The sequence below is a fragment of the Myzus persicae genome, unplaced genomic scaffold, assembly GCF_001856785.1.
Source record: "Myzus persicae strain clone G006 unplaced genomic scaffold, MPER_G0061.0, whole genome shotgun sequence".
NCBI lineage: Eukaryota > Metazoa > Arthropoda > Insecta > Hemiptera > Aphididae > Myzus > Myzus persicae.
Window position 1 is genome coordinate 1,613,659 of NW_019104044.1, and position 19,746 is coordinate 1,633,404.

The 19,746-nt window shown below is 29.7% G+C and overlaps 3 protein-coding genes across 6 annotated transcripts; 1 reads left to right on the top strand and 2 right to left on the bottom strand.

Annotated features, from left to right (window-relative positions):
- Positions 1-1,373: 1,373 nt before the first annotated feature.
- LOC111037955 lies at positions 1,374-14,436 on the bottom strand. 3 transcript variants are annotated; one of them, XM_022320832.1, is made up of 5 exons: positions 14,328-14,436; positions 5,462-5,539; positions 5,059-5,378; positions 3,464-3,720; positions 1,374-2,315 (listed from the first exon to the last, which is right to left on the bottom strand). In XM_022320832.1, the coding sequence occupies exons 2-5, from the start codon at positions 5,520-5,522 to the stop codon at positions 1,739-1,741; spliced, it is 1,215 nt and encodes a 404-aa protein (XP_022176524.1). In that variant the 5' UTR covers positions 5,523-5,539; positions 14,328-14,436; the 3' UTR covers positions 1,374-1,738. The 3 variants fall into 3 exon arrangements, with proteins under 3 accessions (XP_022176524.1, XP_022176525.1, XP_022176523.1); XM_022320833.1 differs by lacking the exon at positions 14,328-14,436 and adding an exon at positions 11,791-12,055; XM_022320831.1 differs by lacking the exon at positions 14,328-14,436 and adding an exon at positions 9,293-9,473.
- On the top strand, positions 12,485-19,175 carry LOC111037953 (nucleolar and coiled-body phosphoprotein 1-like). 2 transcript variants are annotated; one of them, XM_022320829.1, is made up of 5 exons: positions 12,485-12,676; positions 12,740-12,856; positions 12,939-13,106; positions 15,777-16,534; positions 18,519-19,175. In XM_022320829.1, the coding sequence occupies exons 3-5, from the start codon at positions 12,989-12,991 to the stop codon at positions 19,029-19,031; spliced, it is 1,389 nt and encodes a 462-aa protein (XP_022176521.1). In that variant the 5' UTR covers positions 12,485-12,676; positions 12,740-12,856; positions 12,939-12,988; the 3' UTR covers positions 19,032-19,175. The 2 variants fall into 2 exon arrangements, with proteins under 2 accessions (XP_022176521.1, XP_022176522.1); XM_022320830.1 differs by having other exon boundaries at positions 12,748-12,856.
- LOC111037957 (DNL-type zinc finger protein-like) lies at positions 19,066-19,734 on the bottom strand. The gene has a single exon (XM_022320836.1). The coding sequence runs from the start codon at positions 19,655-19,657 to the stop codon at positions 19,211-19,213; it is 447 nt and encodes a 148-aa protein (XP_022176528.1). The 5' UTR covers positions 19,658-19,734; the 3' UTR covers positions 19,066-19,210.
- Positions 19,735-19,746: the final 12 nt, after the last annotated feature.

Below are 19,746 nucleotides of genomic sequence, written 5' to 3' on the forward strand. Positions count from 1 at the left end.
GACCGTTCTGCTGTACAGTAGAATTCATAACTCGAGACTACCTGTCCTTTTATTGAGTAGGCAATGTAATGGACGACTTAATAAATTTGAATTCAATGATAAATCATTGTATATGAACAAGGATTCTGTGCAAAGATTGTCGAACTGTTTAATATGCACAACAATAATTTTCAACGTTGACCTCCCAAAAGTACATGCAAACTAGATCCAATTTACTACAAGAAACTTCCATTGAAGTTGATTATCAAAGCAGTAAATAAGTGTTCAGAAGCACAAGAAAAAAATTAAAAGACACAAATTATTATAAAATCAATACATTCATCGGTAAGCTCAGAATCTAAAAAAATGTTGTTGATTCTCGTTCTTTGAAGACCAAGTTCATCAATAATTGTATTGAAATTATATTTTTTTCTTTCAATAAATTATAAAGTATAAATCATTTATACATAATATTATGTTAATCTCATCAAGTGTTTTTTCCTTAACAATTTGAACTTCGTTTGACACCTGTTGGAATTTATTGAAACCAAATTTTGTTTTTTTAAAGAAGTTTATACATGTTGTATAAAAAAATCATGTTATTTCAACATAATTATGTTCTTTAAGTAGGTAATAAGTATACTGTATAGTTTACATAAGACTCAAAATTGTATGTATTGATCCGTTTATATCTCACTTAGTGTTCAAACATTTTAAATATAACATAATACTTTGTATTTTCAAACCAAAATAGTTTAGTAGGACTAAATATTAAGTATTAACTATACCTACATGTAATTTACCTGTATTGGAACCTAGAATTTACTTACTAAAATGTTTGATATCAACAACTAACATTAAATTTAGACCAATGTTTCCCAATGTGGGTGCTACTGCCCTCTCACAGGCATTTTTATGTTGCAGGGGGAATTTTCTAAGGGAGCGTTCATCTATCATAGAATCATTTGCACTTTTATTGTTTATAACTGATTGCAAAGAAAACGGCGTAACAACAACTTTTGACCAAATCAAGAAACAAATTAGAAATATGTTAAAGAGGAGATTTAAGACTAATGCTGACATCTATTGAGCCTGCAGATATCATTTCGTTAGCAGGAAACCGTCAACCTCGGGGCAGTCATTAATCACATAAGTATTTATTGTGTTATTGTTTTATATGAGCAAATTCGAAATCAAATTATTTAGTTCATATTATTAGGAGTTATTTAAATTTGAAATTAACTAAATCGTAGAGTAAAATTAAATTTTTTCTTAAATTAAATAGCATATTAAAAAATAAAACGTTAATATTTTTAGTAAATTGATTGTGGGACGTTGTGACATTTTTAAAATCTAAAAGCGGTGTTGAGTAAAAAAAGGTTGAGAAACACTGATTTAGACTAATTACAATTTAGTTAACATAAGCAACTTAAATTATAATCAATTTATACATTATACCAAATTATTTTTCGACATTATTGTATCGATATTACATGTGTACTTACATCGTGTTCATAAAATTATTTCATTAATTTCACACATGTTTATATATTATACGTATATTTTGTAATATTGTGAATGTTCAATAATATTATTATGTTAGTTAAATAACAATTTTATTGGGGCAAAAACAATAATTTAAAAATAGTTATCCTTGATTAATAATTACTTGTCTTAACCGTGCGGTTAAAAAAAATAGTTAATTATAAAAATAAGCTGTACGACGATTCTAGGATAAATGAAATAGTTTTTGTTTGTTTTATTTTCCAGCTTTAGCCACCTGGCCCAAAGCCTTGCAGGTATTTGTGCTCAATTGGATTTTAACATTATCGATAAATGCGTTTGTCAATGATTTTTCAATGTCGGCCGACAACTTTGTACCGTATTTAACATTCGGCTGGTTTACTACGATCTCGGCCTTGCATTCGACGGGCTTGAGCATGTTGAACGATAGGTTGACATCGATTCTGCTAATGATGAACGTTGCTTTGCCGACGGTAGGCTTACTCTCCTCGAGCTTGAAGTCGAATTTTCCATCTAAGTTATGAATCGTTGTACGCACATCAGCTGTAACCGTGTTGGTGGCCATTTTCGTGGTGACCTTTTTTAATTTGTGTTCAGCATTAGCCAAGCCACTAATGACCGTGTTGCTGATGCTGTACCCTACGCTGCCACTGGGAAGCTTTCCGTTTGTACCGGGAAAGTTTTTTTCGGTGTCGTTTTTGATCATGACGTACGGTTTAATGACTTGACGTATGGCCACGGTGATGTTGTTGTGAGTGTCCCTGACTACGCGATCGGCTACTTGTTGGAAAACGATATCTTCAATGAAGTGCCTAAAATTATAAATTTAAATATACATACATATATATTTTAAAAATTGACAAACTATTAATCATTTTTGAAATACACGATTAATTTGATTATATTAATTTCAACATAGACACGATCGTATCATGCGCACTGCTTGCATATAAAAAAATTAACGCTAGTTATTATATAACGTATATTATAATACCATTACAGGATGTATCAAACAGAAAAGGTTTATTATAGATTTTAGATAATAGACGTATAGGTATAAGTGTATAACGTATTACGTACGAAATACAGCTGGTCTTTCCCATGCCTAATGCAATAGATAATGAAATATCTTCAAGATAGTTACATCAATACATCGAAATACCAGAAGTTTAAAATTTGGAATTAAATTAAGAAATATCAAGTCTGTACAAGTCTGTATGGTCAGAAGATTAATTTGTAATTGTATAATAGAGAAAATATTCTTTATTTTAAGCAACGAAATATGAATGGTATTTATACCCATTATTAAATTCATAGGATATAGGTACAAGTCACAACACACTTATGTTTTTATATTACATAAGAACATAACCATTAAGATGAACCGTTACTATTCTTTAAATTATACAAATTATTGATAATAGTTGAATACATTACATATGTTTAAAAACAATATTAATTAATCAACGTTAAATTAAATAATATGTAATCTACTAATGCACTATACATATACCATATACATAATACATATTTGTTATTTGTAATTTGTTTTTTGTAATAGGTACCTGAAATCATATCATAATCACTAAATCATATTTTGTTTGAATATATTATTAATATTGTTACATGCAGTATTACCTATAAGCTATAGCTGCTAGAGGTAGTATTTTGTAGCTTAATTAAACCATTTTTAGACTTTATAGTTTAGTTTTATTCTTGAAATTTAATATAGTATAGGTAGTGTATACTCATGATATACGGTTTATAACTAGGGTTATTAATGTTTATGACTTAAAACACTCAAAAAATTCATACAATTTATGATTTATTTAATTGATCCACTATGTTTGTTAGATCCATAAAAAGGTAAAATAATTTAAAGTAATTTTTTTTAAATATAGAATTAAAAATATATACTATTTATAGAAAATAGTGTATTTTTTATTTTTTATAAACTCACTTGACATTAGTAGAATCACTAGTCTTTAATAATTCTGGTAAACCACCTGTGAATGATACCTTAACACTTTTGTATGAAATGCTAGATTTTGGTACGGACGATGGGTATGATTCGGTGTTTTCTGAAAGTGTAGTGCTAGCAAGATACTTCATATCTTGTAATTGGATATGGTACTTTCCTTGATCAAAATACGAAGAATTCATGAAAGTATACCTTCCTCTGATACTCATTTCTTTCCATCCTAGTTCAGTAACGACCTATACAAGAGTAATATATTTATATTGAAATAATCATAGTTCATTATACATATTTTATTTTGTCCATTCATATTCCATTCTTGATTTTTTGAAATATTTTAATGGTTATAAACCATAATATCATGGATTACGAATATTATTAATAATAAAATAGATACCCATATAAAGTAAATTCGAATTGAAATACAAAATTATACTTTTTGAATAACTAGGTAATATTGACAAATGAAAACAACTAATGTTAGTTGTTAATATTTATGTTTATAACGTGTATGCATGTATGTAGTTAATAATGTATAGGTATCTACTATTTATTTAATTATAAGTGTAGTTTTATTTTATTCTGATACCATTCTGTTTAGTCAATTGAAAAATAATTGTTGTTAATTTAATGCATAACAGCGAAGTGAAATCAAACAAGGCAGTTGCTAATTTTTCTACTTCAATTTCGAAAGTGAGATCACAGTTTCACAAATAATAATAATATTTGTAGTTTGATCTTATAATATTAACACCTTTCGTGTAGTAGGTTAGGCTTAAAATATGGCAAAATCTGTTAAATAAACATATGCTTTTCTATACATGATTAAGCTATATAACCATTTGGCCATATAGAGATTACACACAGAAAAATCTTAATAAAATAGTTTAAGAGGACTGCAAATCAACATTTTTTATCTCCATCGAGCGAGTAAAATACCTACTAACATATTACTTATATAAAATGTATACGTTCAGCAGTTCTGTTTTAGACTTTAGTTTTGTTAGTTTGAATATTATTATTAAACCTAAATCTAACATTGTAACGACATTGTATAGGCTGTTTAGAGAGTTAGATGTTTTTTTGGAGGTTATTTTTCGATGTTTTAATTTTCAAATGAGATATAGGTAATTATATAAATAATAGGTCAATTTAATCTATAATAAAACTAAATATTAAAAATAACGAAACTAAACATGAACAGCAAAACGTAAACTCGGTATGTATTGCTATGTGTGGTACAATAAAGTAGGTACCTAATGGAGAAAACAAACACAGTAGGAGAGCACTGGGTGATATGTGACATCATTATCATTGCATTACTATTGACGCTATTCCATATAATGATTTATATAATTCATCTAATAACCATTGTATTATTGTATTTTTTACGATGATGAACTGAGTATACTATCTAGATATTAGACAATTTTTTTGTCTTAATAAGCATAGCAGGTATCCGCTTGAACATTCTAAGAATTGCAGACTATTTACAATTTATTTATATCTTATATTTCTAAGGCATCCAATTAAAATTTTTCCAACTGATAAATTCAAAAGCCGATAGTATGAAATACCTGATTTGGGGCCCATTTAATGATAATACTGTTTTTATTATGTCCAATAAACCCTCTAATGGCATTATTGTAAAATATGAGATCAGATTGCGGATTAGAAGTCCTCGCGTTTGAAATCGGCATTTCGTCTTTGAAGAATCCGTACGGAGATTCTGGATCCAACACGTGCCCAGTGTATTCAGAAATCACTTTGAGCTGGTTTTCAAATGCTTGAAAAACAGCTTTTTGAATCTCGTCATCGCTTTTGTCGCGCATCTTTTTTGGTAGCACTTCTGGTAGTGTGTCATCGTCAGACGACCAATAATTTGGTGATAAATTGTCTGAAAACGTTTGTCAATAATTATAATGATTTGCCTGCCTAAAAAATGTGTAAACCAAATCGTTTTTAAACCAGAAAATTTACCTGCGAATACAAACGAAATGCTAATAATCAACGCAAAAACCGTACAATATGCCCTCTGCATGTTGACAAATTTTAGTTCTATAATTAAAAACAAAAATAATTGATGTTATAAATGTGTGTATAAATGCGTAACACATTTTACCTTTTATTTATTATACCTGTAAATATAATATAGGTATTTTTGGCGAATTCTGATAGGCTGATTAGGTTTATTATTTTTATAAGTATATAATGAGTACCGAATGGGTAATGAGTAATGAGGTTACGTGAATAGGGTATTCAGGAGACATAATAATTTCTGTTAATATTTCTCAAAAAAAAAAAAAAACAAAAACCATAAGTACTCATTTATACAAATTATGAGCTATATTATTTATTAATGACACAGTGTTATAAATTATGTACCTGTAATAAACCAATTAGAAAAAATATTGATTATATGTAGGTACTTTTACCTATTTAATATTGGAGATCAACGATAAACCCATAGGTTAACTTTTGATTTGCTACAATTAAATTTGCACTAACGTGAAACGACTGTGTATTACCTATTAATGAAATACCTACCTACCTACCTATTTAATAATAACTTCTACTAAGGAGACGTCACCGATTTTAAAATTCTTAGGTAACTTGATTCAAAATTAAAATATTAAAAATAACCTACTTGAAGATAGTAACAGAGTAAAACAGATTATTTTGAACGTTAAAATTATAACTACCTAGTTATTTTCTGGGTTTGTAGGACAAATTACATGTGTTTAAGCCATTACCTTAAGAGTAATATATTTAGAGTTCATGTAAATATTTAAAAATAAGCTCAATATTTAGAATAATCGAATTTTGAATTATTCTCACAGAATGATTTTTTACAATCTGGACCTACATTTTTTTAAGCCAAAAGATTAAACTTTAAAATAGTAAAATTGTCGTATTAGACTATTATTTTATAATATTACATTAATCTTACATATACAAATATTTAATACCTACCAGAGTAACTTAATAATTCAAATTATAAATTTTAGTAACCATATTATAATAGTTAATAGGTCTTATTTTTCTTAATTACTTATTACATTTTCAGATTATAATGATTATTTTAATTTAAAGATACAAAATATTATGACAAATTTATTCCAATATTGTATTAAAAATAATAAGTAACTAGGTTCATAAATTTAGGATATTTTAAAATATTCATCAGTGTTAAAAACCATTATAGACGTGGACTGTGGAGGACGAGGGGAAGAAAATTTAATATCCTTACATTTTATTGTAAAGGCAACAAAACGGTTTTATAGAGTCTTGAGATTCATTCTGTCTTAACTCAAATGTATTGTATACCTAGTATAACACATTTTATTTTTTTAAACATGATTTTGAAGCTTGATTAATTGAGTGATGACGATAAAAAAAACGTGCTATTGGCATATTTAGCAAAACTAAGTAAGACATCAAATTATACCATAAACATAGGGGGGAATCGATAATGTCACAAAATAAATAAATTAAATAAATAAAATATCATTATTATAAACTCAGAAACTACTGGACCGTTTTCAATAAATAGTATTAATAGATTTCTAGAGATTATGAGAGTGTATACCAAACTGTGTTCAGCCTTTGTATGTACAATTTAATATTGTTGTGTTCATTTAAATGGTTATAAAATATTTTACTAAGACCGAAGCCTCTGCACTGGGAGCCCCAAACATGTATTGTTATATATCTACAAAAATATTTATTTATTTAATATTTATAATTTTTCTTTAATGTACCAAGTTGACTAATTAGTAATTTATCCCAACAGTGATGTTGGTTGGAAATAGTGCGTTTTTACCTAACTTAATCTTTAAAATCTTAATCGAAATAATAATCATTTTACTGAATTTATCCATTATTCATTATTAAATTTATAACATTCCAGACTTTCAAAACACAAAATCGCTTACACAGAAAAAAAAAGAAAAATATCAATAGTACCTAATTTTTGAATTGCCACTCCAAAATTAAGTATATAAAAAATATCAGTCTATAGCTCTATATTTTATAGATCTGATTAAAACATTCATAACTTCTTTCGACGCTAATTATAAAACTCGTGATAAAAATCAAATAGAATTTCCCTCGTTGAGACAGATAATATAATATTCTGTCATATGTTCCGAAATCTGTTCAGTGAAATTAAATATAAAAAATAAAAAATATTCATGATTCGTCCGAATAAAAGAAAAAGAAGCACTAACACTGATACCGAACAGTGTGTGCGATAATAAATGCAATGTTTTGTAGCGTGTTTATTTTACAATTATCATGGTCAAATTTCGACGGGTGGAAGTGTGAACGGTAGTATAATAAATAACTTATTATTCAAGCCTCAGAAATAGGTAGCGATCAATTATATTTAGGTTAACCAAATTACTCTTTTTGTTTTTTTCATGAACAGTGAAAATGTTAGTAATTAATTTCTTATCGAAAATCGTAATGATGTACCTACAATATATTGTATATAGTTTATATTTAGTAGACATATACATTATACAATTACCAATTAATATTATGGTTAAAATGACCTGATAAAAAAACTATGATAAGCTTCCTCTTCCACTAACAACTATAAATATGCACATAGTTGTATTAAAATTATCGATACCTACCAGCACATACCTGTAATCTATGTAGAAATATAATTGTATTTAGATAGAAAAATATTAATTAAACAACAACTTCATTATTCAAAATAGATTACACGTTATAAAATAATTAATAATATTTTAATTTTATAATTAAGGCACATGTTGTGCGTTAAATATAGGTATCTAGCTATAAAATGCTGCATAGTACTATAGAAGTTACGTCCTATAACGTCTTGAAGTTATCCCCTAATGGCTAATACAACACTTGCTTGGTAGGTAATGTTATTAAGAAGTGGAAATTGAAATGTGTGTTTTTATATTAATAAATAAGTTAAATAAATATTAGACTGTTTGTGTATTAATAAATAATAAGGTACCTAGCGGACTATAAAGTATGACACCGATGACACCATTCTATACAACTCAAATAATTTACATTTACCTATGAACCAATATATTTTAATCTTTACAACTAAATAGCAATCCTTGAAGTTTTCTTTAGTTGTAAAATAAATTAAAATATACTAAATTAGTAGGTACCTATTATCCGTCTATCCATATTATAATGAATAAACTGTATAGCTTCCTTCATAACTATGTAGGTTACATATAGTTACATAGATAAAATATAAAATGTATTTTAATGTCCAATTACATAACACGCACACAGAAAAATAATATTCAAGCTCAACCATTAGCTTAAAAAAAATATATGTTGTGACATACAATAAATATGAGTTAAGACAGGATTGATCTTAAAACGATTTTGTTGCCCCACTATAAAATATCAGGAGAACTCTCCCCTCTCTGTCCGAACATAGATTACGTCTATGGTTATTACTTATTAGTAATGAATAATAATGATGCCACATTGTAACAATTTATTGGTTATTACTATGTAGCACCCGTAGTATTCAGTACTCAACAAATAATACTGTAACGAAATATTGAATAAATAATAAAAAATTTGTTTGGCTCTATCAGAATTAAGTACTGATGAAGTTTGGTCATCAACAACTTCAATAGAAGTTTTTTAAATTGCAATTAGGTACCTACAGGCTACAACTGTATTATTATTTACTACTAATACTACTTATTTACTACTGTAAGTATTATAAAGTCAATATTTAGGTACTCAGAAGTCAATTGTATTGAAATTAAATTATACGTGTTTCAATTTGAAAATGCTTACCTTTATTATCGTATTTAAATCACTTCATAAAATTTGTTTCAACCACTGAAATCCAGACAATTCAATCAAATGTATAATTGACATATAATACACGTATAAGTGTATAGTAACCTATACAGTATATTATATTATCGAGTGTGGCCTAGTGGCAGTAAGCCAGTAATGACCAATGGGTCATTTATAGTATGTAGCCATGAAGGTATATAATTGAAGAAATGCAATGTTGCCTATAGGTAGGTAGTGGGGATACAGAAACGAACCGTAATCCACGTTATTCGATAAGTAGGTAACCTGTTCTTATAACAATATAGTGTGAACCTGAATAGAAATTATCGTTTTTATGTTAATCTTATTTTGTTCTATAAATCAATTATCAACCTATTCTACCTATATAATATAACTAAATAAGCATAGGTACTATATTATTATATTTAGATACCTGCTAAGTACTAATTGATCCTGCACATCATTGTCAGAGGATTTATCACCACTTCATACACTTCGTTAAAAGTAAACTGCACAATTGTTGACATACACATTTGGGTTGTTTAGACCAAATATAAAATATAAGCCTACAATTTTATCCAATTACAATAACTATTTTATTTTATGTAAGGGACCTTATACATTCCAAAAATATTTTATGAACTATAAGATATGCCATATTATGCATGTTCTTAAATTACAAGGGTTTGGTAGATTGTGTTCCAGAAAAAAAGAAGCAGGTAAGGTGAATCCAGGAAAAAATGTAAATAATGATATAAATAAATTTAAAATATTATATTCTTGATATAAATTGTATGAATTAAAAAATTAATTTAATTAAAATGTAAGTGTTTTTAAAATATTTTACACTCAGTAAAAACGTAAATGATAAGGATTTAACAAACTCAAATCTGATTATCGTATTAATATGTAGTATATTTTTCCGAGACCCAACTTACCTACCACTCTTTTACATAAACTTACCACTTTTAAAATGTCCACACAAATTATTTTAGACCAAATTGACCTAGCCCCTAAATTGAATACAGCTAATAAAATCCCAGGAACCAACAGGTAATTTCCTCATTATCCGCCCTTCCCGTGCGGTGACCCTCGAGGAGTAGCCAGGTAGGTATTATAGTAGGTAGGTACTCGTCTCGTTGGACGATGAAATTTTGAAAGACAAATTTATAGTACTTGTAATTTGAGCCACCATTGGGTAAAGGTAAATTTAAAGGAGTATGTAATCTACGCCAAATTATAAAAAAAAAATAACACGACGACGTAATTGGCGTCACATTTAAGTATTAATTTGGGTAAACGGAAACACACGCTTAATAAGTGTAACAGCCCACAGTCCGACCTTACACAAGTTAGGTTAGGTAATAAGGCCATAAGTCAGAAAACGATTACACATTATACTCAGTGGTATGTAATAAAGAAATTGTTTTCGGTATTCGACAATTTAATAAAAGTCGAGGGGACAAATCATAATTTCTCAAAAACGTTATTTAAATAGGTTTGCTAGTTAGATGCAGTTTAAATTTAACACTTGTATCTTATATTATTGATCAGTATAAGTGAAATATAGGTGCTTATCTATTCATCATTGAAGAATAAAAAACATTTTTCTTGCTTTAATACTTAAATTATAAATAATGATGTAACCTACTTGAATGAAGTTAATCCGATGAACAACGTCTTAGGGTCTATACTCTATAGTATATCTAAAAATTATAATACAATAAATCATCAAAAAAGAACACTAAATGACTAAGGGCAACTTTGTCGTGGTTGAAATAACCATAGGCTTAGTTTAGGAAGAGGTAAAACGTCAAACCCCCCAAAACGGGTGTGCTCAGCCCCCAGAGTTTTGAAATTAGCAGTTAACCTAAAGAGCAGTGTTTCCCAATCTTTTAATTTAAATCTCACACCTCCACCAATCAATTTTTTAAAAATATTAACGTTTTATTTTTTAATAAACAATTTAATTAAAGAAAAAATAGAATTTTACTCAACGATTTAGTTCATTTTAAATTTAAATACCTCTTAATAATATGAATTATATAATTTGATTTCGAATTTGCTAATATAAAATAATAACACAAAAATACCTATGTGATTAATGACTGCTCCGAGGTTGATGGTTTCCTGCTAACGAAATTATATCTGCAGGCTCGATAGATGTCAGCATTAGTCCTAAATCTCCTCTTCAGCATATTTCTAATTAGTTTCTCGATTCGGTCAAAAGTTGTTGAACCTCACTACAGCTTTTTTTATTGCAACCAGTTATCGAGAATAAAAATGTAAATGACAGAAAAGCGCCCCCCCCCCCCAGAAAAACGCACCCTTCAAAATAAAAAATGCCCACGATGGATTGGTAGCATCCACTTTCGGATACCCTGCAGTATACAATACCTTTATAGATATAATAGGTATATAAAAATGGTTATTAAAATTAGCCGTGGCGGTGCGGGTGGCGAATTCGCTCATTATATAATCCGTGATCGTACCTAACTCGTTAGCGGACTAAATCCGGATTCTTCGTCTGCCGTGTCGGTGTCGTCCACACGAGTCTTAGAGTTGTTCTAGGCCTGACTTCGGGAGTGTCCTAGTTCGTGGTTGGTGAAGCTACGACTGCAGCGGGCAGCGTCCAATCCGAATACAATAAAACCACACGACACAACTTAGCTGTGAAAGAGTGAACCCTGTTTAGTTTCAACGATTAATTGAGATTTCGTTGAAATCGCGACTATGCGTACGGCCGCGATTCGGCGAGATTTGATATGACGTTCGGAGTCAGACATAACACGTCGCACGAACGATTAAGACGAATTAATGCGAAAGTGAAGCGCTCCATTCGGCGGCGAGCCTTCAAAAACGACATAATTCTATTTATATCTCGAAAACGGACAACAACAATAGAGCACGAACGGCACTCGCGCAGGTTAGCCGTTTCCGGCAATAATATCGCCGTGTATCGACATTGGAATTTCAATGTTCTATCGTTGAAAAATCGCTTGTCGGCGGACAATAATATCAATAATAACAATAACTAATGACGAATATCGATTAGCGGTGTTGTACAATATTATTGAGTCGATTACAGTTTTGTAAATTATTTACGTCCATTTCCCGCGCTCCGCGGTCACGCGCGACACCACCGCGGCAGCGCGACACATCCGCGCCGGCTCGAAGGCCGGGGTTGTGGCAGCTCTGTAAAAGTTCGGCGTGAAAATCTGTCGTATCACGGCGGTTCGCTCCATTATCGAGTTCCCGACACCGCAAAAGCCGTTCCCACTTTGCGTCTTCGCAGTCGCTCGTCCATCACCACGATTTCCAGCACTCGCGCGCCGTCCAAGGTGGCTTCTGTCCGCAGTCATCGTCGTCGTTGAACAGGTTCGTGTCAATTTTGGTTGTTCGCAGCACGCGACACGTCTCATCCGGCCGTTAATTTTTCAGTGTTTCAGGCAGCCACGCCGTGTGCGTAATCGCAGACCGTCTCTCAGACAGCCGAGTCCCGCGTGTTCGTGTCCAACCGACCACGGTCAAGGCCGACATCTGCCGCCGCTTTAAAAGGTACTCTTGACCCATGTCGTATGTCATGTCCGGCATTCCGCGAGTTGCGTGCCATTTGACTTAATGTTTTTGTTTTGTGCAGTGTGACATTCACAGTTCATCTTCCCGCTCACTACATAGCCGCGAATCGCCATGCCGCCGAAGAGGAAAGCCGCTCAGAAGGTCGCCAAACCGTCCGTCGACGATGTGCCGCCGCCAGTCATTGAGGATAATATTATGCACATCACTGTCAGACGGCCCGTAACAAAAGGTAAAAGAGCGTGTGGCGTGAGGGTACTACGAGGATATCGGGGCAACCCATCGGTGTCTGTTTACACTTTGCGTTGATTGTTTGCTATTGTATCCTGTGACCAGTGCCATTGGATTCTATTTCACGACAGGGGTTGTGATGATAGACAAAATGGTTAAAATCCATAAAATCTTTTCTAGTTAGGTACCATACTGTAGTGTTATACTATTATATGCTTAGACGCTATGAAATTGTGAACGATTAATGGAATTCATAAACATCCCGACTATGATCATTACTCAATTAAATACAAAATGCTTGTTTGAAAACATTAAATTATAATATTATTTAATATTATTGAAAATCCACTAATAGGCTTAAATTTGTATGAGCATTAATATTACAAGTACCTATGCATTATTCTAATAATCTAATGTGAACATAATAAGTTTATTTTGGAAATTCTTGTAAATAACTTATATTTTGTTAACGTATTTATGTAACCTATGAAATGTTAACTAACTAATTCCCAAGCACATCTGATGACCTACCTACTTACTGGGCATAAATGTTACAAGTTACACTTTATGCTAGTTTATTAGACAGTTTACTGATACACCAATCTATTGGACTAAAAATACACCTAGCTAGTTTTATTGATGGATTACCAAAGTAGCTCATTGTATTCTCTTGGTATGTAATTAGACACAACTTGCTGGGAAATCACACAGTTTAATATTATTACATATTTAGCTATAGGTAATTCAAAATTTGTTCACAACTAATAATTATTTTGCTAATAATATTAACAAAATCTAAAATTTAAATTTAAAAAAAAGACCTTTAGCAAAACTGAAACTATTACATTGCACTTATGTTGGTTTCAGACCCTTTTCTAGGTACAATTTTTATCATTTTTTTTTAAGTTCATCTTTTACAAGTTATTAAGCTATAGAAATAAAATTAAAAACTTAACTTAAATAATGCATTTACAAACTGTCCTACTATTAACCATCAATAAAAAAAATATTGTCAAAAGTTTATTTGTTAATTATAAGTCGAGTTATAAGTTTAATAGTATTAAATCTATAACTGGTTAAAGATGAACTTTTTTGTGTCATAATGGGCAACCTATAAATTCAACAAATTATTAAACATTCAATCCAAGTTAATGATCTTAAAAATAATTGCTTGAGAAAAAAATGTTTACCAAACACCACTATATTTAAAATATTTACTCACCTTTTGATTGTATTCAAGAATTAAAACTGTTTTAAAGTTAGTGTTGTTTGAGGTGTTGTTAATCATCAGACAAGGTTTAATGCACTGTGAGAAAATACTGTTCATCTCTCTTATTTGAATGTTTTTTATACATTAACTCGAAGGCCCCCATTATAAATACCAGTTTTTTATATTTTTTTTTCATATTCAATGTATTGATATATTTTGATGGTGTAATTTACATTAAAAACTTTTGACATTCCTTTGATTTATATACACAAATATAAATAAGGAGAGGGAATTAGTCCTTGTTCCCGTTTATTTTTTGTTATTAGTTGTACTCATATACCTACCTCAAGTACTTATCTAAATACTTAACAATGAATGTTAAAATGTTACTTATAGGTACTTACTAATTATAAATTTACAAACTTTTACATTAATATGATATTAATTCTCAAAATTGAAACTAAAATGATATATCATATCAGAAAAAAAATTTAATAAAAAAGTTGTTTCATTATTTTAAAATTAAATTTACATTGTACTAAAAAAATCATCTATCTTGTTAGTAGAAAAATATTGCTGTATTTTTTTTATATAAATTTTTCCAACTAACCAAAAATAACTGTCATAATGTCTGTATTGTTGTTATGCAGACGTCGTAATAATCAATACTAATTAGTAAACACAATATAGAAGTTTTACTGGGACCATTATACAATTATGTCATAATTGTCATTATAAACTATTTCTACTGTATACATTTTTTTTTCACTAGCACATATTGGTACTGGTTTAGTTGATGCCCTCCACTTATACCTTATATTTTTGATGTTTTAATATGTTAACCATTATGAGCCCACAGGTGGCCTTACTGCATGCTCAATTTCTATTCTTATATGCCCGATGGCATCCATAGTTGATCTAATTACCACACCTTATGACCGCTGGCGACTTTTAATGAATATAATTTTATATTATTAACTTTCCATGGTGCTACAGTAATATACTAAAAAAAGCGCTGCGGAGTAGTAATAAGTAGTGAGAGAACACTTCTTGGTGGGTTTCAACTAAAACAGTACCTAAATATTAAATTGTACATAAACCCCATTTTTAGAACTGTAGATAGTTCTGCGGAAGACCATGACTAATCAAGGGGTTACTGTATTGTGTGTGTTTAACTATTGTACTCCCTACCATAATAACTTACCCTACAATTATAAGTTATAATTTATAATTGTGGCAAAATCAGAATAAATTTGTTATAACTTATAAGATTTGTAAATAAAGTGTCATCTACAAACTATGTATAATTAATATAGATGATAGTTGTGCTTAGGTTGATGATGTAATACAGTTGTTTTAAATTTCTCATGTCTTGTAACTTAATTATTTTTCTTGGGTTTTTCTGATTAAAAAAAAAATTGTTCTGTGTGCTCTTTTAATTTTGAATCATAATGATTACAGATAACATGGTTGAAGATAACGTGATTCAAAAGGATGTTATAGCACCTGTTTCAGAAAATAATACAAATATGAATGTCACAACTGTTTTAGATAAAATCCCTGATTTTAAACCTAAAGTAACAGAGTCAGAATCTGAATTAGATCTACCTGTAGACGAAGCAGAATTTATCGAAAAACTTCCTCAAAAGAAAGTTACTAAAACAAAACTTAAGTCCAAAAAAATAACAGTTGAAGATACCAAACTTGTAAAAACTAGGAAAAGGGCTGCTAGTGAAGATAGACAAGTATCAAAAGTTGTTGAAAAAGTTATTAGCAAAAGTCGAAAAAGACCAGTTGATAAAAATTTACCAGAGTCTCTAAAATCCGTTTCTCCTTTAAACGAATTACCAAAAAGAAATAGGAGAGCTGCTAGTGTGGATATACTTACATCTGAAATCTCAAGTTTTTCATCAGATAAAGTACCAAAAAAAAAAGTTAATAGTAAAGTTAAAGCTGCAGTTGTTGAAACTGAAGATGATACACTAAAAAAACAAAAAAAAGGAACAAAGAAAGAAGATCAACCTAAAATAATGGAAACAAAAGATGATGAAACAAAAATTATAGAAAAGAATTCCAAGGCGAAAAAAAATACAAAAAAAGTATTAAATGAAGAAAAGGAAAATGTTGTAGCAATAGAAGAAGATGATGTCAAAGCAGCTTTAAATAGCATTCAAGAAAAACCAAAATCTAAACGAGGCATCAAAAAAGTCAAAATAGATGTAAGACAAATTATTTTAATTAAAACAAACACTTGAGTATATAGTTTATAGAGAATCACTAAAAATATCTAAGTCAAAATTTGAATTAATTTGGTGATGTTTAATGTCTATAGTCGGGTGAAAGAAAAGTGGCCGCTGGCAATATGATAGGAACCTTTTTTTTTCGATAAGCCGTGGGATCTCAAAGTGGATCACGTTAAGACATGTAATTGCATTATGAATAATAATTCAAAATGCGCGCACTTTTTTCCATAACTTTGCGGTACAATGATAAAAATTCACTGCTATGCGCGTGGGCATCAGCGGCCAATTTTCATTCACCCGACTATAGTGTCTTACCTAATATAAGTGTGATCTACTAAAAGATATAGCCCTCATATCAGATACAATTTACTTATTATGTACTAAATATGCTTGAAGATGATCTCTATAAAATTTATACTCAATATTATTTTCATAATTTCATATATGAAATGATTGTTTTAAAATGCTATGTTGTGCTATTCAGTTATTACAGTTTTTTGGAGAAGGGTGTTCTTGAATGTTATAACTAGGGCTGGGATTTGAATGTCCTACAAATTCTATATAATGCACTTACAAAATTCACTACATTTTTTAAAATGTCTAGTATATATTTTATTCCTAATTAAAATTTGGTTTAAATAACAATGTACTTTTTAAAGGATTGTAAAAAAGTTATACAGATAAGGTTGAACGTTTTGGAAATCCCACCCTTAATAACACGGAATAATTTTTAATTTCAATCATCATTTCAACGATTGAATTTTGTTATGTTTTATTAATTTACTTTTGTTTATCTCAATGTCTTGTAAATTAAGTTTAATGTTTGTTGGTACTTACACATTATGCTATCTACAAATGAAAATTGTCTTACTTTTATAATGCAGTATTTCTACTTCATTTTTTTCAAACATCATCACTCTACCTGGAGTTGGAATTCTAAAATGTCATTGACGCCTAATGTTTTGATATTATATTTGTTGTTGACATTTCTATCGTTTGTTTTTGGTACCTGTTATTAAGTCAGTGACATTAATTTTTGTATGGTTAAAAGACCTCATAAATTTTTTTGTAAAAACTACTGTTTCTAAATTCATCGATATGTATCGATAATTATCACAATTTTTATTCTGAAAAAATATTCTCTTTAATGTGTACAAGGGAACTATCAAGCCACATTTCTAAATTATGTTATTGAAATTGCATTAAATGTTATACATTTTCAAAAATTAAATATTTAATCAACTAACTAAAATCATACAAATGGGTCTCAATTGATTCCTTGTTCATATGAATATTTATGAATATCTTTATAAAAATGCAAATCGATGTAATTGTTGGAATTTGAGTTGTCTGTTTGAGTGAAAAAATGTATTTTGTCTGGATCACAAAATTATCTGACATTTGCTCTAAGTGAGTGTGAGATTCCTCTGTGCTACTACTATGCGGGTTTCATGACTAATACAACTTCAAGGCTAATACCTGAATGTATAAGAAGTTGCCTATAACTTTTTTCCTTAAAATTCAGTAGTAAGGATTTCGTCTTGCGAACAAATCTGTTTTTATTTAAAGTTGAATATGCACATCATTTAAACAAACTTAATTTAACATAATATTAGTTATCAAGGTATTCTGATTTCACTTATAAAGTATTTTTTTTTTATGTGTATTGGGTGAAATGTTTGGCATCCTTTTTTGGTACATAGCAAATATGAAAAGAGAACCAAAGATAAACTTATTTTATCTATTTGTATTTTGATGTCAAATAAATGTATTGTTTTCAAAATATTTCCTTCTGAATTTCATATTTTACTATTTAGAGACCACAAATTGTTGCATATTGTAACCATTTGTCAGTCACTTATTGTTTTGAAATTATTATAATATATATTTATATAACTATTATAACAATAAATAAAATTGTTTTCGTTCACTTAAATTTCTGATTATTTTTATTTTATAGAAACCGGTTGAAGATGAAGATGAAGAAAATAAGGAAGATAAAGAAGAAAAGGTACCTAAACCTTCAAGTAGAAGCCGAGCAGCTCCAAAAGTAATGGATAAACCAAACAGTGAAAAAGATTTAGAAAAAAAACAAAAAAGTGTTCCTAAATCTAAAAAAAATACGAAGGCATCTGAATTATCTGAAGAGTCTAGTAAAATACACGAAACAGATGATTCTAATAAATCTCCAGAAATAAAACCCAAACGTGAGCGTAAATTAAAACAAACTGATGTTGAACAAAAAGATAATGATTTAAAAGAAATTAAAGCACCGAAACGCGGAGGTCGTAGGGCTAAAGTTGAAGACTTGGATGAAGAAGAAGTACAACAGAAGAGCCCGCCTATAGAACGTGAGAAAATCCAAGAATCTGAAGACTTGGCCGATAATTTTTCAGACACCCCAGAGTCTGATAAAAAAGAGGTCAAACCAGTTGCAGCAAAGCGTAAAACAAAAACAAAATCTAGGAAATAATTACTTATTACAGAGAAACTTTACATACTATTCATTACATACTAAAGGTTTTTATTTATTTTTTTTTTTACATAATACATGTTAAATATTATTTAATAACAAATGTTTACATTTGAGTATAAGATTTCATAACAATGTTTATTATTTACAAGTTAATTTTATTTTAATATATTTTCTCATCATTTTGACCTTAATTCCCAACATCCATTTATTCGTTTGACCTTTTCGCCTTTGGAAGATAATATTTCTTCAATGTTTTTACATCCTGTATCTGGAAACCATCCCAAGTTATCGGCTATCAAATGGTTGTTACTGCACCCATCGCATTCCACAATCACAATTCCTTTTTCGTATGAAAGTTTTGAAAACCTCCGGCTGTTCCTTGTGTTGCACACAGTACAAGTAAAATTGATTTGCATTTTACCCGTAGGTTCATTTTCAGGCTGTTTCTCACAGTTTTGGTTTTGTACAGATGGCAATGACGTATAACAACGAATTCGGTCGGCTGTTGGTGTTGTACGGATATAAATTTGCAATGGGGGACGTTGTGCAAAGTTTTTTATTAGACTCGAAGCGCATTTATTTGTAACCAAAGAAGTTAATCGACAAACATTCGTACGAATCATGATTTTAACGATTTAAAGTACTTCACTGTACAACTTAAAAATCTTAGATGTAATCTTCATTACAAAACTGAGGATCTTATCACATACAA